Raw genomic sequence first — 22,149 nt, 5'->3', positions numbered from 1 at the left:
CAATGATGTTCACTTTAATGAATCCAAATATCATTCTAAACCAGAGAGGGTTGAGGAGATTAGAAGAGTTGTCTTCCAAGAAGATGGACCTGCACGTGCAAGACAAAATGTCAGGGCTCAAGAGGAGCAAGGACAGGATAGAGTGGAACCACAGGTTGTGGCTGAGCCTGAGCCACCTATTGTGCGTAGATCTGGACGCGTCACGCGACCTCCTGATAGGTTTGTTCCATCTATGAACTATGTCATGTTGACTGATTGCAATGAGCCTTCATGTTACAAGGAAGCAGTGCAAATGAAGGACTCCGGGAATTGGCAATTGGCCATGCAGTCAGAGATGACAGCTCTGCATAAAAACCAGACATGGAAGCTAGTTAAATTACCACGGGTCAAAAAGGCTCTACCTTATAAATGGGTTTACAGGTATAAGATCACCGCTCATGATAGTCAGCCAAAGTACAAAGCAAGGCTTGTTGCCAAGGGCTTTAAGCAAGAACAAGGCATTGACTTTGATGAAGTCTTCTCTCCGGTGGTCAAGATGACTACATTGAGATGCTTTCTTGCATTGGTTGCCATATTAGATTTGGTGTTGCACCAAATGGATGTCAAGACAGTGTTCTTGCATGGTGATTTAGATGTGGAAATTTACATGCAGCAGCCAGAAGGGTTTGTTGAGAAAGGCAAGGAAGATTGGGTATGCCAGTTGTTAAAGAGTCTTTATGGCTTAAAACAATCACCGAGGGCATGGTACCATAAATTCCACAAGTTTATGCTTTCTCAAGGCTACAAACGTAGTGAGTTCGATCACTGTCTATATACAAAGAAGGCTAAGGATGGTAGTTGGCTGATCCTTATTTTGTATGTGGATGACATGTTGATTACTGGCAAGCACTTGGAAGAAATTTCAGCTTTGAAGTCAAAGCTGGCAAAATCGTTTGACATGAAAGACATGGGTGAGGCAAGTCATATACTTGGTATGCGCATTGAGAGAGACAGATCAAAGAAGTTGATTTGGTTTTCTCAAACAGAGTATATTGACAAGGTTTTGCAACGTTTCAATATGGAGAAGGGAAAGGCACTTAGTGTTCCATTGCCACCATATGTGAAACTTAGCAAACAAGATTTTCCTGTGTCTGAGGAAGAACAGGCTGAAATGGATAAGATTCCATATGCCTCTGCCGTGGGTAGTTTGATGTATGCAATGATTGCTACTCGCCCAGACATTGCATTTGCAGTGGGAGTAGTAAGTCGATACATGTCAAACCTAGGCAAGAAACATTGGGAGGCAGTGAAAGGAATATTGAGATACCTGAAAGCTACAAAGAGTATGCGTATATGCTATGGGAGTCAGGAGCTAAGTGTAAAGGGTTTTACAGACTCAGATTATGCAGGTGACTTAGACAACCGAAGGTCTACGTCAGGGTATGTCTTTACATTGGTTGGTGGAGCAGTATCATGGCGTTCTAGATTACAAGATTGTGTTACTCAGTCTACTACAGAGGCTGAATATGTTGCAGCATCAGAGGCATGCAAAGAATCAATTTGGCTTAATCGACTAGTAGCAGATTTGGGAATCAAAGAAGAGATGAATGTGTTATATTGTGATAGTCAAAGTGCTATACAATTGGCTCGCAATCCAGTTTATCACTCAAAGACAAAGCATGTTGATGTGAAGTATCATTTCATCAGGGAAATGCTCGAGGATAAGCAACTTCAGCTTGTCAAAGTTCACACCACAGAAAATCCTGCTGATCTACTTACAAAAGGACTTCCCTCAGAGAGCTTTGCGCATTTTCGCAAGCAGTTAGGTGTAGGGTAGTACATCACTTCTCTACATCTCTTGTATATTAGCTTGTATAGTAGCTTCTCTCACACTTAAAGTACCACATTGGACTTTAAGTGGGAGGTTGTTGGGGTATAAAGCCCAATGTGGTCGCCCAGGTAAGTGGGCGGGCCGCCAGGTATGTACACATATTCTTTTGTAAAAACCTAATAAGAACTCACTATGCTCTACACATTATAGTAGAGCGAGTTCACCATATCGTCGTGCTCTTCTGCTCGCACTCTCTCTCGCGTCGCACTTCCGCTCGTACTCCTTCAGTCATTTCAGATAGTTCCCTTGTGCAGACTGTTCTTGATGCCTTACCAAATTCATACCAGACTTTTGCTAGTACTTGGAGACTTATGACCCAAGGAAATCCAGAAGTTGTCAAGTTTGATGCATTATGCACATTGCTGTTGCAAGAGTCACTTCCCAGAAAAAACAGGACTAGGCAGCGTGCAGTTGAACAGGCTTTTATTGCTTATCATAAAGAAAGGGTGGTAACACCAATGCAGCCACTTCTTATGGTTCTGCTGCGAGTGGCAAAACTTCTGTTCCTAATGCTTCTGCTGGCAGCAATTCGTATGGAAATTCTGGTGATAAGGGCAAAAAGAAGATGCGTTGCCATTATCATAAAGCTAATGATCGCTTGATCAAGCAGTGCCCTAAGTTGAAGGCCAAAGAGGCTAAGAAGAAAGAGGGTGGTTTCACTGCAAATGTTGGCTCCACTACAAATGCAGCCATTGTTGAGTCTTCTGTGAAAGGAGACTATGAAACTGATGTTGATGCAGAATGGGCTTTTAGTCCAAAATGCACTTACAATTTTGTTGTCCATGATGCATGTATGACAGTTGCTACAGATTCACATGTGTGGTATTTTGATAGCGGTGCTACAAAGCACATTACCTCACGTTGTGAATTGTTCACCTCTCTTGAGTCTGTCCCTCATGGGAATTCAGTCAGTTGTGCCAACAATGCCTCTTATCCGATTCAGGGGGTTGGAAAGATTGTGCTTATTGTTGCAAATGGCAGTTCTTTCACACTTGTTGATGCACTTTAAATACCTGGGATTAAGAAGAATCTTTCGTCTATATCCGCACTTGCTAGACTTGGCCTTGTAGTCAAATTTGTGGATGACAGATGTACAATTCATGATCTCAGTTTTGGTGATGAAATTTGTTGCATCTGGCCTTTTGTGCCGTGGGCTGTATAAGCTCACTTTGTATGACAAGTGTGGACAAAATTTTGCAAATGCTAGTTGCAGATTCAAGGGCTATTTCAGATGCAAAACTTTGGCATGCACGTTTTGGTCATCTTAATTTTGCCAGTTTGCTGCATTTGCAGAAATCTGATATGGGTGCTTCTTTGCCACCTCTTGAAGCACCTGCCAAACATGTTTGTGAAGGTTGTATTTTGGGTAAGATGCAGTGTTCTAAGTTTCCAAAGGATGGTTCAGTTAGGGCCACATGAGAGGTTGCAGCTTATATATAGTATGTTTGTGGGCCCATGCAAACTCCGTCCTTGGGCAATTACCTTTACTTCGTGACTTTCATTGATGATTACTCCACGCATGCACGAGTATTTCTACTTAAAGCGAAGTCCGAAGTTTTTATGTGCTTCAAGCAATTTCTTGCTATGGCTGAAAATGTCTCGAAATGTACTATGGGCACCCTCCATTCCGATCGAGGGGGGGAGTATATGTCTCATGAATTCAATGCATTTTTGGCTAGTCGTGGGATAAAACACCAATATACAGTGCCTTATACACCTCAACAAAATGGTTTTGCTAAGAGGAAAAATAGGTCACTTACGAAAATGGCACGATGTATGGTCAAAAGTCAAGCTTTGCCGCATTCTTTTTGGCTTGAGGCCATCATGTGTGCCACTTATGTACTAAACAGGTGTCCTACGAAAGCTTTGCAGTCTATTACTCCATATGAAGCATGGCATGATAGAAAGCCTTCTATTGAGCACATGCATGTTTTTGGCTGTTTGGCATATGCTTTGGTGCCACAAACACAATGCAGAAAATTGCATGATAAGGCTATCAAATGTATTTTTGTTGGTTATAGTGTTGAAAGCAAAGGTTACAGGTTGTATCATCCGCAAACAAAACGTATTCTGGTTTCACGGGATGTAGTGTTTGTGGAAGATTCTGTTTAGCCCTTGCTTTCATGTACTAGAGACAATAATGTAAACTCACAGGACATTTATGACACTTTGTTGCCTCTTTTCGGTGGTGGAAATACGAATGTAAGTTCCAATGAGGCAAATGTACAGCCTATGGGGGTTTCTGAAAATGTTACAGATCAGCCTATTATTGATGCAGATGTACATGATGTACTTGATGAGGAAAGGGCTGAAAATGAGCAAGCTAGAGGTATGCCAAAATGGCTGGTGCACACTTTGCGTGACAGTAAATTGGATGCACCTTTGTCTAGTCGTACTCGTTCAGGCTCTCGCCATGCATCTTATGCATCAGATTGTTATGCTTTGGCTGTGTCTAGCTCACATGATGTTGAGGAGCCTCTGTCTTTTGATGAAGCACAAAATTCAAAAAATTGGATGGCTGCCATGCAATCAGAATATGATGCACTTATAGAAAATGACACATGGACTTTATGTGATTTGCCTCCTGGCAAAAAAGCCATTGGTATGAAGTGGGTTTACAAGTTGAAACGCAAGCCGAATGGTGAGATCGATCGTCATAAGGCTCGACTTGTTGCAAAGGGTTATGCACAATAAAAAGGCATAGATTATGAAGAGACTTTTGTTCCCACTTGTCGTATCACTACTGTGGGTTTTCTATGTGCATTGGCAGCTCATTTTGGTTGGGATGTACATCAATCAGACACATTGTTACTGCTTTCTTGAATGGTGACATATTTGAGGAAGTTTATGTAACGCAGCCTCGCGGTTTTGTCATAAAAGGACAAGAGGACAAAGTGTGCAGATGTAAGAAGGCTTTGTATGGGTTGAAGCAATCTCCTAGTGCTTGGTATGAGAAAGCTAACACTCATTTGGTCAAACGAGGCTTTCGTAACAGTCCAACAGAAAGCACATTGTATGTAAAGCGTGAGGGTGATGTACTTCTCATTGTAGTTCTTTATGTCGATGATTTGTTGATCACTGGACCAAATGAGAGACATATTGCTGAATTTAAGGCTAATTTGAATGCTACTTTCAAGATGAAAGATTTGGGGCTGTTGCATCATTACTTGGGTATACAGTTTAAGCAGTGTGATGGTGGTATTGCCTTGTGTCAGAAAAGTTACATAGAGACATTGCTATGTAAGTTTGGACTTGAGGATTGCAAACCTATTGCCACTCCCATGGAAACAGGTTTGAAGTTAAGTCTACATGATGCTGGCGATCCTGCTGATGTCACTCTTTATCAAACTGCTGTTGGCTGCCTCATTTATGTATGCAACACGAGGCCAGATAGTCAGTTTGCAATCTCACAGGTCAACATATTTATGCATAGCCCAGGGTCTAAGCATTGGCAGGCTGTCAAGAGGATTTTTCGCTACCTTAGTGGCACTTTACATCTTGGCTTGATTTATCCCAAGGGGGGATCATTGCTGCCAGACTTACGTGCTTTTTCGGACTCAGATTGGGCTGGTTGTTTTGACACATGAGTGTCCACAAGTGGTTTTTGTTTCATGCTTGGCAGTTCATGTATATCATGGTTGAGCAAGAAGCAACCTACTGTGGCCACTTCGAGTCGTGAGGCTGAGTACAACGCAGTCTTCACAGCTACGGTTGAGTGTGTATGGCTTAGACGCCTTATGGCTTATTTGGGTGTTTGGATAGGACACTGCCAACATCTACACTGACAGTCAGAGCGTATTGGCAGTTGCGAGGAACCCAGCTTTTCATGCCCGCACAAAGCACATTGAGGTGCATTACCACTATGTCAGGAAGAGGCTCTCAGCAGGAGAGATCAGCTTGGCTTATGTGCCAACACAAGACAACCTTGCAGATCTTTTCACAAAGGCATTGTCTCGTGAGAAGGTTGAAGCTTTCCGCAAAGCTTTGGGCTTACTCCCCTTTGTGGACTGATCACGTCCTTAGGGCATGGCATTTCCCTTTACTCATGTGCCAACTCTCGTTCATCGCATCACTCCAGGGGGGATTTGTTACCATATACATGTGGTAGTGATGTGTGTGAACACACTAGGACCGCCGGGGCATTTTTTCCCTCTTTAGGAGGTTTTTTCCCCCGTGCATTGTATATACGCCCATCACTCTAGGGCTATTCATCTCTCCATTGCACACTAAGTATCACACTCTCTATTGTGTGCCTTGAGCTTCCTTCGTCTTCTCCAAGCTGTGCGTTTCTTTGCAACCCTAATTCCAACAATTCGGAGTTGGACTGGAATGCCTGGAGATGGCCCGGAAGCAGTCTCTTATGGAAACCCCATACTAAAAGCATTTATCAAACAATGATGCAAAAGAAGAATTGGTCTAGCCCTCTTAACCAGCTATGGAAAAAACAATGGCCGGAGGCAAGGTGGGAGCATGTAATGGAGAACATATGGAAGCCAAAGGTTCTGCAGCACATGAAGGTTTTCTTATGGAAGGTTATGTGGGGTGCTCTACCGACGGGGGTGAAGATTCAGGAGAGAGGGATTGGGTCAGATCCATGCTTGGGGTGCAGGTTGGCTAGTGAAGATCTAGCCCACCTATTCATGGACTGCCCAACTATCAAAGGCCTCGCAGGGAAAATATGCAAGTGCGTCCAAAGAACATGGAAAATTAGTTTTTTCAAGACTGACCTATTCCTTGGAGGTAAGAATTCAGGTAGTTCTGCACTCCTCGTCAGCACTCAGATCGTCAGATACTTCCTTTTACATAATGTATGGCAGACAAGGAACCGCTGTGTGTTTGAAGGAGGTTGTGAGGTGGCAAGCTTCACAGAAATTATACAAGAAAGCAAAGTGCTAATATGGACACTCGGACGCAAGCAACACTCAGAGGATTGGTTTAGGACTACTTGTGCCTTGTTGTCAGCAGATGGAATGCCTAGGATGGGGGCAAATCTTGGCCATCGGTAAATAAAAGATCTCAGAAGACAAGATTATGGACCTTGTGTATCAAGGATGAGGGGGCGGGTTGGTAGGGGTGGCTGCCCTGATAGCGATGTAAGTATGGTCCCTGGATGATGTCATGGCTTAACAAGAGTATGACAAGACCTTGTAATTTTTTGGGCTGTTCAATATAATTCGCTCACAATTGTGAGTTTTGCTATTATAAAAAGAAAAAAGAGAAACTGTATTCAATAGCTTTATGTAGGCCATAGTGAATTTTCTCCTTGTTCAGTAGCTGTAGGCTCAGTGTTCAAGCCATGGGCGCCATCGGGCGGGCTTTCCACCCCGGAACATCTCAGTGCCGAGTAGGACGCGAGTCAGCATGCCAGCTTGGATGTCGGGCAGGTGAAAAATGCTTTGTGCAAATGGGAGAGCGAGGGAACTGTCTTTTCATTGGCCCACATCAGAAAATGGAGGTTGGGGATGGGCAGTCTGACCGCTACCTTGTTCCGGCCTGTGGGACAAGGCGACTCTTCAATCAGTGACGCAGCAGCAGCTATGGCGGCCTCGTGCCGCAAGGCTGCACAAGCGCGGTTATGGAGCGAATTCTTAAAGGATCCCTCTCTTTGGAAAGATAATAGAAACACCAAAGTAAGGGGAGAGAGAGAGAGAGAGAGAGAGAGAGAGAGAGAGAGAGAGAGTTGGCTGATTAGACAAGGTGAGAAATTCAAAGAGTCCATGGCTGTGCAAATTAGAGCTGGATTCTATTGTATACGTGTTGAGAATTTTATCCGCATGTATTCCATCTCTGCATGTGTTATAGGCTTAATTATAACCTGAAGAGATTTGTGGCTGTAGTATGTTGATTACCAACTTCCATTAGTGCTATTGCTAGTGGTGGGCTCTCCATAATGTTTGGCCAAAATCTTCTCAAAATTTTCTTGTAGGTCAAGGTAGTGAGGTATCAATTGGCTCAAGCTTTTATGGCCATTTCAAGTGCAATACGCCCTAGAAGTTGAAATGGTTTGTGAGGGGTATTAGGAGCTAGGTATTTATGTGCTTAACACTCATATTAGGAGCTAGGTATTTATGTGCTTAACACTCATTTTGTGAGGGGTATTAGGAGCTAGGTTTTGTTCAACACTCAACCATAATCTTTTTTGATTCATTAGCGGCTTTTGCATGCCCACTTTAGAAACCTTAACTTTGATTAACCATGTTAGGCATTATTGGATGGACTCCTATTTTTTTTTGCCTACAATGAAAGGCTGAGGATTTTCAAGCGTCAAGTAGTGGCTTACCCAAGGAGAGAAGCAAACTTGACATGAAGGGAAGATAGCTAGCCGATAAAAGCAAGAACTTCATTTGAGGCAAGACCGAGTTATTGTTGTGTCATATAAGGTATTAGGTAAGAGTGCCGGCACAATTATACTCGGTGTAGTGGAGAGGATGAATTGGAATGGGGTGGTAGAGATTGAGAGAACCATGTTGATTGCAAGAGTCTACCGAGCGAGCGAGAGGAGGAGAAGAAGAGGAGAAGTTTATAATGTCATAGCAACAATCCCAAGAGACCTCACAGATGTGAGACCTAGATGTGCGTGGAGCTCTGTCATGTGCACATGGCTCTGTGTGCCACGTGGACATGCTTCATCGGAATCCGATTGATGCGGGGAATGGCTCATTGGATTCCTCTAACCTAAAACTACGTGCTCGTCCTGCCAGATGCCCACCGTAGTGTAACAACACCTTTCAAAACGCTTGTACAAACCATTTATGCAAGAGAATTCAAAACCTGGAAAACCTAATCTAATGGACTCATCTGGACATGCAGGTCCTGTGAACACACTCACAAAATTGCCAGTACTAATCCTCCTAGGATTCTAGACACTCCTATCTAGGGATAGGTGGAAAACTGACTTTGGAAGTCGACGCATGTGTGACAGGTTCTGGGTTGACAATTTTACCCAGAAACCGAGCCCTCGTCAAACTTATTAATAAATCATTTTAATGATTTATTTTATAAGAGTTTGACAGAGGTTTTGGCCTACCTAAGCCTTAGAGAGTTTATAACCAACAGATCTCACCTGTAAAGGGAGCGGCTAGGGCAAGCGTTTTGTATCAGAGCAGGTAGCACCATGTCACAAACTGATGACGTGGTAGTACGTAATCCCGCGTATTGCATTGACATGCTGATGTGGCAGTAGTACGGATCTCCACGTTTGGCGTTGACATGCCACGTGGCAGGCGGTTGGATTTCCTCAATTCACGCTGGTTGCTTTTTGGGCAAGTGCTTTTGAGTTTGAAGCTTTTCATGTAGTAGCTTTTGAGTTTGATGGCCAAGGGCCTTCAAATAAGAACCCAAGGCCACTCTTTTTACTCAGTTAGCTGACGAGCTTTTGAGTAGAGAGGGTGTCACGAGGACGTGGGAGCTGTTAACTATGTTACGAGGACGTAGCAACTGCTAACTTTAGTTGTTGGTTTCTTTCTAATGGGTTTTGTTTTATTTTTGAGACCCTCTTTTTGAAGTAGCAAACGGTCGGACATTGTATGGCCAATGTGAACGGTAGTTTCACCCGCAGATGGATAGTGGTCGGCATTGGAATTTGTATAGTAAGAGGATGTCTAGGCTCAGAGCAAGATCATGTAGGTCCCCCTGTCGCACTTAGCAAGTTGGTGGATACTAGGAAGTGAACTCAATAAAGGCATAAAGTCAAGGTGGGACTACCAACAGAAAGTATCTGACAATTGGGCCACATTGCACTTTTGGATCCGGTCCCAATCAGGATAGATGGTCAGATGACCACTGGGAGCCCAACGGAATCATTTCCTAAAATTTAGGGAACTGCTATTTTGGGCCGCGAAATGTGTCCGCGTCATTACCTCCGGTATGACTAGGGGAACACTTTACAACTCTGCCGCGAAGTCAACTGGGCAACCAGTCGGAATATTTTTAGGCGGCAAACCCGAAACGAGAAAATGCTTGTAAATGCGCCAAGTGGCACATTTTTGTGCACCTGCCTCATGCAGAAGAAGTGGCGCTGAATTTTAAGCTGGTAGGAGGCTTCATTTGGTTTTTGTCACAGGTTAAGAGCTATGGAGTGCTTTCTTTCCCTCCCATGTACAGTGTGGTGCTAGGAGTGATGCCGTGCACGCTACACACTGCTCTCTCTCCCCCCTACGTGCAGTTATGTGATGCCCCAAAAGAGGGCTCTTCATTTGACTGACGTACAGCTGTGTGGGTTCATGCTTTTGTGTTGAGGCAAGAGCTTCCTTGAGTAGGAACAGGGGTAGCTAGCTGCTACTCCAAAGCAGGCACCGGTGAGGGTCATAACCTCACCGTACAGGTGCAAATTCAGCGCTGTGTATGGGCAGAAAATTGAATGTTTTTCAGCCATACGGACGCCAGAACCCTTGGGAATCGTGCCCCACTGGCAAAGGACAGGTAGGGGACTGTTTGGGGCTGAAAACAGGGCAAAAACCAGTAAATACAGCGAGCTGAATTTACTGTTTTTGGGCTGGAATCAGAGGGTATACGCTTGTAGAAGTGAGTTTTAGCAGGGGAATTGGTTTCGCGCAAGTTTTGGGGGTGTTATGTTGCCGAAATTTGGCCAAACCATGTAGTATCTAGAGGGATATAGGTAAAGGATTCCTAGGACTCTACTTTGTAATTTACCCTCTCAAAGAATAAAGAAATACCGAAAGGGGCGCCAATTTTGGGGCCTACAGGTTGTCGGCGTCTGCTCGGGGCATTCTAGCTTCCGAGCCGTGTGTGTATTCAAGTGTTAATTCCCGTCACAGGTTCTCTTTGCAAAGTGCTCTGTGTGTGTGTCTACAGTAAAGAATTTCGGGTGAAAGCCAACGCCTACCGCCCCACGGGCCGGTTTCAGAGGGACCACGGGAGTTGTGACTTTGCTGAAGCAGTAATGTAAAAATAAATACCAAAAAAGGCGCCAGATTTTGGGGCCATTACGTTTGGGCACGGAACTGTGTTAAAGTTGTGAGGTAAATAAAGTGATTCTCTCGTGTGTTGTGCCAAATTTTTGATTTGGTGTGTCCAAGTCTGTAATAGTGGTATTAGAGCTTGAGGCGTGTGCTTTTCTCAAAGCATACCGGTCCTCCAAAGTTTATTGGAAATTCTATTAAAGAATCTTCGTGTCTTAACCCCGGACTTATTAGCCACTCCCACCCTTGCTTCATCGCGCATCGGGCGCGCTCCGGTCCTCATCGCTCTGTCTTATAGGCCATAAGCCATAAAGAACCCCATATTACACATGGATTCAAGTGACGAGTCGGAACAAGATTATGGGCCTCCACGGCCTACGGAGTATGAATGAATGGAGATGCAGTGTGATCTGCAGGTTGAGGCATGTGCCAAGTAGATGCTACAGTATTCGAAGGATCCCTAGTATGCAATTTTTTTGACCCGACACCCGATTGATGAGGTGCATTTCCGATGGCATACAGCCATCGATTCACCATTAAAGTCTGCACTGAAGAAACCACTTGCCCCGCGAATGTACACTGAAGACGAACTTGATGATGTGATCGAACGACGAGTTAACCAAATATTGAAAGAACACGAAGCCTCCAAAGAGTCGCAGCAAGGGAACAAATTACCCTGGTTATTTGGGTCAACAGTCTTCGTTTGCAAATGCACGAAAAGCCAAGAAGCGTGTACGCTTGGAGGGAGTGTCCAGTTCTTCCTCATCCTCTTGTGACAGGTTTGATTGTGCTTCCTCTTCTGATTCCATTGATGGGGATAGCAAGGGCAAGCAACGAGAGAAGAACCAAAGACATGGAAAGAACAAGGAGGCAGCCAAGAAATGCAGATCCCACCGCAGATCTTGGAAATTTTGTGACAATTCTGAGGAGGATTCATCCTCTTCTAAGAGCTCGGACTCTGATGACTAGATGTTTTATTCTAAGAGGAAGCACTTTTATAGAGCCAATCAATACGACTTTCTCGAAGATAAGAGCAAGAAGACGAAAGAATTCAAGGAGGGCGGACTAGCGATAAAATTTGATACCTTTTCAGGTTTTTGAGATGCGCACAAGGCCCTCGCTTTTATTCAACAGTTTGACATAGCTTTTTCTGGAGGGCCCTATTCAAAGCACTCCAAGATTAGAAGGGCAGCCTTCTGTTTGAAAGGAAATGCATTAACAGGGTGGTCCTTATGTTACGAAAAGAAGCGCCAACAAAGTGGCTTGAGTTCAAGAGACCTTTATTTCCTCGTGGCTCACTCAAGAGTACGAATGTGACGTGATTACTGCTTGGAATTATCTTTGGATGGCCGAGGTAGATACTTTGGATACTTATTGCGAGAGATTTTCTACCTGTCTCATCCTTTAAAAAGTTCAGTTTTAAGCAGAAAATCGAGCAATTTTGTCAGGTGCAACAGAAGTGTTTATGGATTTAGCTCGGATCTAGTACTCCGCACAAACACAAGGGACACTTTACTTCACTTGATGGAATTGAACTGAAAGAAAGAGAGAGAGAGAGAGAGAGAGAGAGAGAGAGAGAGAGAGAGAGAGAGAGAGAGAGAGAGAGAGAGACGACACCGGGATGTCAGATCCCAAATCCTCAAGGGCCCCCTTGCTTTGTTGCAAGAGCAAGTACTTTCTTTATTCTTGCACAATGCCGTTACAATGATGCTAACTGCCAAGGTACTGATGCTAATGGGTATTGATGCTACTGATGTTGGGTACTACAGGGTATTGATGGTATAGTGGGTACTCCGGATGCTGAGGTACTGAGGTACTGAGGTATTGAGAGATTCTATGTCGACGATGATGACGACGGCGGCGGTCTATGTCTACGACGATGATGTCAACGACGAGGTACTGATGGGTCTATGTCGATGACGATGATGTCGACGACAAGGTACTGATGGATCTATGTCGATGACGATGATGTCGACGACAAGGTTCTTGATTGGTGTGAGAGTGCGTGTGTGCGGAAGCGTGAGAGAGTAGAGAAGAGAGAGAGATAGTAGACACAACACAAAATGTTGGTGTAGGGGAAGAGGGGGCGATCAGCCCCCCATGACTACCAAAGCAAGAGACCCACAATACAATCGTATGTCAGACTATGTGAAATGGGTACCCCTCTGACTCCATATATAGGAGTGCCCAAGGTGGGCGCCCAACTCAAGTGGGCGGCAGGCCCCAAATGTGGGCGGTCGGACAAGGTACAACCTGGACTATGGGTGGCCAGCCGGAGACACTAGCATACAAGGAAGTGCCCTAGCCCTGTGTGAAGCAGCAGAGTGGTGTAAATCTAGCACCCCCTCTCAACACCTGACGTTGAACAAACCGCATGAAGCCAAAGATGTGAGGCAAATGATGAAGATGTCTGCTGGGATGTGCTGGGATGTCCACTGAAGGATACTCCACGAGTATAGCAGCAGTCTGGGATGTCCCAACCGTCGAGAAATCTCCGTGGAAAGACGCTATCACGAGCAGTGTAGCAAACTGTTGTACTCTGCTAATGCAGTGTAAAGATACTGCGTGGAGATCCCGAACTGAGTGTGAAAACAACTCTTGTCATAAAAGAAGTGCCAATAAACTTGCCAGTGTCATGCCAAATAGGATTTGTGGTGTCTGTAGTCCGTCTGGAGAAAATGGGGAAGCCTAGGAACCGTCATGAGAATGACCGGAAGCCTGTCAATGCATGAACCTGTAACCCAGTGTGGCCAGGTGGCTAAGCTGTGTAAAACACCAGGAAGGCCAGATGTAGCAATCTGCGTCGTAAACGTCCTCCAAAACAAGGAAAGCCAAACTAAACAGTGTGCATTGTAGAAGCTACTGTAAGCTGCAGCAGTCACCGATAGACCGCATGGACCACCATCGGATGGTGGCCTGTCAGTAGGTAGGGTAATCCAAGATGAGGGGAATGCCAGACTCAACAGTTTGTGTTGTGAAGGGCCTCTGAGAAGAGGTGTGGTCAGACCAAGCTGTCTGTACCGTGATCATCCTGTAGAAGTAGGAAAGCCAGACTGAGTAGTCTGCGCTGTGAAGTGAAGTGGTCAGACCAATTTGTCTGCACCGTCTCGCCTGTACGTCTTGGCTCCGATCCTTCGATGTCAAACCAAACAGAATTCGCGCCAACAATGCCACCAAACCGCATCTCGGTGTGGCTCTCAATGTGAATGAGCTGGGAGCGTCCTATTGCCCAGGTCAGGGGATAAGTTTGTTATAAGGTTACCGAGGGTGAGTATAAGCAACTCTGAATGTAGCAATACAAATGATCAGGAGTGTAGAAGAGCAACTACACTACCATCCAAGCCAAGCTTCAGGTGACTCCGGATGTAGTCGCGTAATGATGCCCGATCTCCCGCATCTCGCGGGTAAACTCTCCAAGAGAGTCCAAAGGAGTGAAGTCCCACTCCAGTCTGTAGATCCAAGCAATAAACCTGGCCAAGAAGAGATCCAAGATCGTCTCCCTAGATCCATGTAGATGCTCCTGTGTAAGCAAGTGATCTGACGTCTCAAGGTCAAGTGGTAAGTGTCTGTCCACCCAAGATGGTGGTGTCTTCTTTGGGAATGTCGGAATCCCATATGCCATGAGCATGGCCATATCTCGTATGAACTCCTCTGATGAGGGCATAGGTGTGTCCAAAACAAACCACAAGTCACCACCCCCTTTGGAGTGCGCAACTGCTGAATGATGGCTGGAATGAATGGATCTCCCAAGGATCGTACGCCCGTAGATGATCAAGCCAATGTCGAAGATACTGTGTACTACAACAGTCACTGAGAGACTGCACGGACCACCACTGGACGGTGTCATGGCAGGAGGTAATTTCATCCTCTGTGAAAAACACAAGCCATGTGGCTGCTGTCTACCCAAAAATGCAACTGCGAGGTGATGACAACGCCGCTGTCCAGCTATTTTCAGCGTGCTCGTATGCTCCGGAGCTGTGCAGAGGGTCTGGAGATGGTGGTGAATCAAAGTCATTGCCCCAGGTGGGCTGAGAACGGAGAAAACAGCAGTGGTTAAAGGCTGAAAACTGTTGTAAACGAAGAGGATCAGGGCCGGCAAGGCATTGTACTTTGCTCAAAGATTAATATAAAAATAAATACCGAAAGGGGCGCCGGTCTTTGGGGCCAATACCTCTTGGCACGGAACTACACCTGGCCGTGTCGTCTCTCTTGTGTTTTGTAAGCTAATTTGAAGTGAATCTCTATTGTGTCACGGTAGAATCTTGGACTTGGGGTATCCAAGTTTGTTACAGTGGTATCAGAGCACGGTCGATTTCTCTTCTACCGGGAAATCCGATCCCTTACTTCGAGACACTCATGGATTCTGAAAAGAATCGGTTGACTTCTTCTGCATCTGCTGATGCGGGAGGAGATCACGCAGAAGATTTAAACGAATTAACAGAGGAAGAGTATGGGCCACCTCAGCCTACTCAGTATGAACTTCAAGAGATGGAGCGTCGACAGTAGGTTGACGAGTGCACAAAGCAGATGATTAAATTTGCGAAAGACCCTTAGTTTGCAAAATTTTTGTCTCAGATCCATCGCTGAAGTGCACACTCAGTGGCAGAAAGCCACCGAACCACCAATCAAACCGGCAATCAAGAAACCTCCTTGTCCGAGGATGTTTACAGAACAAGAACTTCAGGAGGTGGTTCATACTCAGATCGTTAGCTTTTGGACACGAAAAATCAATCCAACAAGCAATCGAAAAAGCGCAAGAAGGGGACTGACTACCCTGGTTATTTGGGCCGTCAATCTTCTTTTGCATCTGCAAGAAAGCAGAAGTGTGTACGCTTTGAAGGACTACCCAGTTCTTCTTCTTCTTCCGCTTCTTCTGACAGTTCTTCTAGCTTTTTTGACTCGAGCGAGGAGGACAGAAAGGGTAAAAAGCGAAGCAAAAAGCAAAGCTTCGGAAAGAGCAAGAAAAAGGCAAAGAAACTCAGATTTCAACCAGTTTCTGATAGCTCTACGGAGGAGTCATCCTCTGACAGTTCGGACTCCGATGACCATATGTTTTATGCAAAGAAGGACTTCTACAGAGCCAACCTGTACGACTTCTTCGAAGACAAGAGCAAGAAAGCAAAAGAATTTAAAGAAGATGGACAGTCGATAAAATTTGAATCCTTTTTTGGATTCTGAGATGCTTTGAGGGCTTTGGCCTTCATCCAGCAGTTTGACATAGCCTTCTTTGGAGGGCATTACTCAGAGCACTCCAAGAATAGGAGGGCTGCATCTTTTTTTAGAGGAAATGCTTGAACTTGGTGGTCCACCCTTCTTTTGAGGAAAGAAGCTCCAGTCAAGTGGTTGAAACTCAAAAGGCTCTTTATTTCTTCTTGGCTGACTTGGGAGTACGAACGGGATATAGGAATCACTTGGAACCATCTTTGGATGACCAAGGGAGATTCTTTGGACGCTTTTATTTCGAGAGGTTTTGGGACTCTTTTCTACCAACCTCTTCATTTAAGAAGGTCACCTTTAAAGAATAGATTGAGCGGACACCCTACAGAGATTCGAAACTACTACCTTGAACAAAAGTCAAATTCTATTCAAGAATTAATGGGTCATGCGAAATGGGATTTCTTGATACATTCAGGGAATTCGACTTACCCCATTGATGAGATCTTGGCTCAAAGAACCAGACAGACCTCCAACAATGAAAGTAGAAAGAGAAAGAGTTCCCAAGAAAAGAAGGATAAGGATGCACGACCCCGACTGACCCTTCGAGAAAGAGTTAACTATATCAAAGAGGGGAAGTGTTTTGGTTGCAAGGAACATGGGCACATCTCCGCAAAGTGCCCCAAAAAGGCACAGTAAGGACCCGGGCCAGAGAGTTCGAGAGTAGCAGAGGAACGTGGTAGAAAAGGAAAGATGAAAGCAGGACTGGTATCAGATTGCATGGGTATTGACCCAAGCCTAATAGATGAAAGTACAGAACTTTGCCGAGCATGGGGCAAAGTGAAAGATCAAGAAGCCCTGATTTTCTTCAATGGAGGAGCCAAGGCCAACTTCATTTCACTTGAATTGGCGCGGCTCGAGATTACACTCGACAGGATGGAACCACCAGCAGAGGCAGTCCTAGCGGCGCACCTATGGGACATAGCCACTACACCTGTCATTGGCAAACTTCGACTGCATTGTCAGGGGTATTTAGGGCACGAGGACTTCTACATCATGCCTTTGGAAGGCTGTGACGCCCTCCTAGGAGTCCCTTGGTACCATAAGAACAACGTCGTGGTCGACTATTAGGCTAAGAAAGCGACTTTGACTAATGAAAAGGGCCGAACAATTGTTCTTGATATAAAACTAAAGGGCGAGTCCGTTCCTATTGTATCGGCCTCGGCCGTTTCCAAATAAATGAAATCCAGTCTCTTTGTTTACTCGATCTACTTGAAAGAGTTAAATGTTGAACAAAGAACGAACATGTCTGAGCTTGACAAAGAACGCCAAGATTTTCTCCACACACATACTGATTGTTTCTCTGAGGGCCTGCCAGGCGAGTTACCCCCATCTCATAGTGAGGATCATACCATTGATCTGATTCCTGGAAGCACACCACCGAACCAGCCACCTTACCGTGTTAGCCGAGCCCAGAATGAAGAGATCATGAACCAAGTGAAAGACCTTCTTGAAAAGGGTCTTATCCAGCCGAGTACTTCACCCTACTGCTCTCTGGTGTTGTTGGTATTAAAGAAAGACGGATCTTGGAGAATGTGCATTGATTACAGAGCTCTCAATAAAATCACTATCAAAAACTGATTTTCGATTCAAGGATCAATGATATTCTTGACCGACTTTAGGGATCCTCTTGTTTTAGCAGGATTGATTTGAAAAGTGGTTATTATCAGATCCGAATCCCTCCGGGAGATGTCTACAAGAGAGCCTTTCAGACAAGTTTCGGTTTGTATGAATTTTTGGTGATGCCTTTTGGCCTTACCAATGCTCCAACGACTTTCAACCAAATGATGGATAGGATTTTCCGAGAGTATCAATCTTTTGTCTGCACTTTCTTTGATGACATTATAGTCTTCTCCAAGGATGAAGCAGAACATCGACACCATCTGCTACAGGTCTTTCAAGCATTGTGGGATCACAAGTTAGTTATCAATGCCAAAAAGAATGAAGTTTTCTTGCCGGAGATACACTTTTTGGGAGCAGCAGAGTACAGATGGACCCGTCCAAGATTGAGACTATACGTGATTGGCCAGATTTGAATGTTCATGTAAGGTGCAGCGGAATAAATGTTGTATTTTCTCAAGATTAGTGATCTTTACTGCTCAAGGTTCCTTTTAGTTCTTAGGGAAAGAGAGAGATTTCCGTCTTATGGAGAGTGCTATGATCATGAACAAAGTGAGTGGATATTGTGCGTGCAAGTGAATGAGATTGAGAGAAGGAGAGAGAAGAGATACGACACCGAGAGGTTGTAAAACCCTCCTCCGAAGGCCCCACTCTCGTCGGTGAGAGTGGTCTACTTGATTGCACAAAAGCGTACAATGCGAATGCAATGGGACTATGCCGATGATGACGACGATGATGATGACGGCGACTTAGGCTGAAATCTGTGACCTTCGTGGCTGAAAATGACTGCTTTTGTCGGGGCTGAATTGAGGATGAAAAACACTGAAGGATCTAGGATTCTGCTGCGTTTTTGAAGGTACTACTGCCGGCTGAAACACTGAGAATCTGCTACGGTTCAATGGCTGAATTGCTGAGGGCAAAACGCTGATTTTCCTGCACTTTAGGCTGCGTTTTTGGAGAAGTTCTTTGGCTGAAAAAACGCTGTGGCAGCAGAGGACTTCTTGCTGAAAATGGCAGTTTTCCAAGTGTTAATAACTCCTTACCCTGCCATGGTAATCTGCTGCAATTTGTTGATGAAATCGCTGAACTTGCTGAGGTTTGCCTGGCGTTAGTAGTGGCCAAAAAACGCTGAAGTGACTAGTGGAAAAACGCTAGCTTTCAGGCTCTGCTGGCGATGTCTGCATGGGAGGAAAAACGCTAGGCAAGCCAGAAGAGTGGGCGATTCCAAGATGAGGATGATGCGGGGGAATGGGCCTCAACAAGTTGCTTGGAGAGGGTCTTGCTGAGAGAGGGAGGGAACACCTGTTGCTTGGTAGCCTGCTGTGCTCCTTGGCTCATCTGCCAATTTGTGCTAACTTGGGGTTTGCTTATAAATTAACTTACCCAATTTGCCCTACCGAGTACCGAACAAAAGTCACTTAATAAATAAGTGTAAAATGTTAAATATAGGGAAAAATAGGCTAAAGTCACTTGAAAAATCCCCAAACTGACTCTGATGGAATCTGATGGAAATGCTTATGCTTATGCTTATGCAACCAGAGGATATGCATCTACTCTAAGTGACTGGGCATGCACGGTCTACGAATAGACTCACAAAAGTGCCAGATCACTTCTAATCTAACTTGACTGGACTTGACGGAAACCCTGCCATGGTGTAGCTTGTCCACGGACACATAGGGTTGGGATGTGTCACGTGACATTCCCTCCTTTTTAAAGTGAGGTACTAGTACCGAGCTGCATGGCTTCCTTGTAGTCTGCCAACAACTCTGGATAATCCTTGAAGAACTCTTCGTCTACCCACACCGCTTCATAGGTTCCTCGATCTTTGAACTTCAAAAAATATTGTCGTACTTGTTTCTTCGAACCATGACGAAACTGATGCAACAAGATTTGCTCCGGCTCCATGACTTCTGCTTCATCGATGATCTCCGGTTCTTCTTCTTCCGAAACGTCCTTTGGAGGTGTTCCTTGAAACACTTTCAACCAAGAAACATGAAAAATGTTGTGCATTGACCATGAGTTAGGCAACTTCAATTTCATTGAAACCTCATTAATCTTTTTGATGACTGGAAATGGACCATACATACGAAAAGATAACTTAGGACATTTCTTTCCAACTTGCTTAAGACGCTGTTTCATAATTTGTAGATACACCCAATCTCCTTCCTCGATCGAGACCTCCTGACGATGCTTGTTAGCCTATCGAGAATAATATTCTCGAGCCTTGCTTAGCCGAAGCTTCACACTCTCAGAAATCTCATCCAATGACTGACTTTCAGCATTGGCATCAGGCATTTGACTGACCGAGTCAATAGTGACTGGAATCGGCGGCCAAAAGCTGCCTCATACGGAGTTCGACCAATAGCAGAAGAGAAGGAATCATTGAGAATAGCCTGTACCAATGGGAGATGGAGCTTCCATTGAGACTGCTGATCATGAACATAAGACTTCAACACATCAAAAGCCAACTGATTATAAATTTCCGTTTGACCATTTGACTGTGGATGAAAAGCGGATGAAAAATTCAACTTTGTGCCAAAATTTTCAAAGAGTGCACGCCAAAAGTTGGACGTAAACTTAACATCCCTATCTGAAACAATGGACTTCGGCAAACCACAGAGGAGGTACCAATGCTTTATGAAGAATCGTGCAACATCTTGTGCAGTAATTGTGGCCTTACAAGGAATCAACATGCAGAATTTGTTGAAACGATCAACAATAGTTAAACATTGAGTGTCCTTGAATGCTGACTTGGTGGTAAGTTAGTCACAAAATCCATAGAGATATCCTGAAAAGGTCCCTCGGGAATAGGCAGCGGAAGCAAGAGGCCTTGCTGCTTACCCCGAGGAGCTTTTACTTTTTGACATATAGTGCAATGTGCGACATAACTAAACACATCTTTTCGCATTTTAGGCCAATAGAAAAATCGTTCAATCTTTTCCAATGCGGTGTTCATACCCCTGTGCCCACCCGTGAGAGAGTCATGTGCATCATGCAATATGGCTGGCCTGAGAGAGGGCAACACACATAGACGTTGACGAAAAAATAACAATCCATCACGAATGAGATAGTTGCTGGGCCCTTGGGAAGCAAGAGCCTGCAACCAATACTTACCAAACTCCGAATCTGCATACTGATTCTTCATGCTGTCAAAAGACTCACCCTGTATAGAAAATGTGGTTCTTGACTGAAGAGCCAAAATCTGTCCTTTGCGACTCAACGCATCTGCAACAGGGTTAGCTTTTCCAGGCACATACTCAATCAAACCGCCAAATTGCTCAAAAAATTGTGACCACCGCGCTTGGCGATCACTCCAATGTGCACTAGGCATAGACTGTAGCCACTTGACGGCTTGATGATCCGTGCGCACTGTAAACTCTCTACCATACAAAAAATGCTTCCAATGCTTAAGAGAGTGAATGACAGACAAAAGTTCTTTATCATAAACTGAATAATTCTTTTCCACACTATTGAGCTTCCGGCTAAGAAAAGCTACTGGGCGACCATGCTGCTGGAGCATAGCACCTATGGTGACATTGTTCGCATCCGTCCATACCTCAAAGGGGTCATCCCAAGAGGCAAGGATAAGACACGGTGCTTCTGTCACCGCAACCTTGAGAGCTGCGAAAGCCTCAATGGCCGCCTCGGGCAAGTCTACGCGCTGACGGCGAGTCTTTATCCCTTTCAAAACATCAGTCATAGGTGCAGCAATGCGTGCAAAATTCTCTATGTGCGAACTATATGCTTGACATAAACCAAGAAAAGGACGCACATCATATGCAGTTGTGGGCAAATCCCAATTACGAACCTGTTCCACCTTCGCGGGGTCTAGCTTGACGCCTTCTGCAGAAATGATATAACCCAGATAAGTGACTTCGGTAAGAAAAAATTCAGACTTCTTAGCTGCAATGTACAGCTGACACTCATCCAAACGAGTTAATACCCTTTCAACATCCCTTTTATGTTGTTCCCACGATGCAGAAAAAATGAGAATATCATCTAAAAAGATGAACACACATACACCTACCATGGCGCTGAAACGACCTACCATGAGACGATTGAACGTACCCACGGCTTTGTCAATCCAAAAGGCATAACAATATACTCCCATTGCCCTCGCTCGGTGCGAAAGGCAGTCTTGAAAATGTCGCCTTTGAATACCCGTATCTGATGGTATCCACTTTTGAGATCGACCTTGCTAAAAACCTTTGCTCCATTGAGCCTATCCAAGATATACTCAATGCGAGGCATCGGAAGCTTGTTCTTGACGGGTCATCTTGTTTAATGCCTTGTAATCAACACACAACCAAGACGAACCATCCTTCTTGCGAACGAACAAAATAGGGCAGCAAAAGGACTTACACTAGGACGTATGAATCCTCTAGCCACCAACTCCGTGAGTTGTCGCTCTAACTCTTCCTCCTGTGACTTGTTCAAACGGTAGGGAGCCTTACTGACCGGTTGCGCTCCCTCCATAAGCTCGATGCGGTGGTCCTCCGGCCGCTTCGGTGGGAGACGAGGTGG

General features: G+C 44.9%; 1 protein-coding gene across 1 annotated transcript in view; it reads left to right on the top strand.

Moving 5' to 3' along the window:
- Positions 1 to 7,110: 7,110 nt before the first annotated feature.
- The window catches only part of LOC147417902 (pentatricopeptide repeat-containing protein At2g04860-like), a 56,819-nt gene continuing 41,780 nt past the window's right edge, over positions 7,111 to 22,149 (top strand). The window contains exon 1 of the mRNA XM_086506828.1: positions 7,111 to 7,500. Coding sequence (XP_086362954.1) covers positions 7,333 to 7,500 — 168 coding nt within the window. The 5' untranslated portion in view covers positions 7,111 to 7,332. The remainder of the gene's footprint in view (positions 7,501 to 22,149) is intronic.

The sequence above is a fragment of the Adiantum capillus-veneris genome, chromosome 30 (genome assembly GCF_014529385.1).
Source record: "Adiantum capillus-veneris isolate H3 chromosome 30, ASM1452938v2, whole genome shotgun sequence".
Lineage (NCBI taxonomy): Eukaryota > Viridiplantae > Streptophyta > Polypodiopsida > Polypodiales > Pteridaceae > Adiantum > Adiantum capillus-veneris.
Note: the sequence above shows the minus strand (reverse complement) of the source record. Positions and strands in the feature narration are given on the sequence as shown.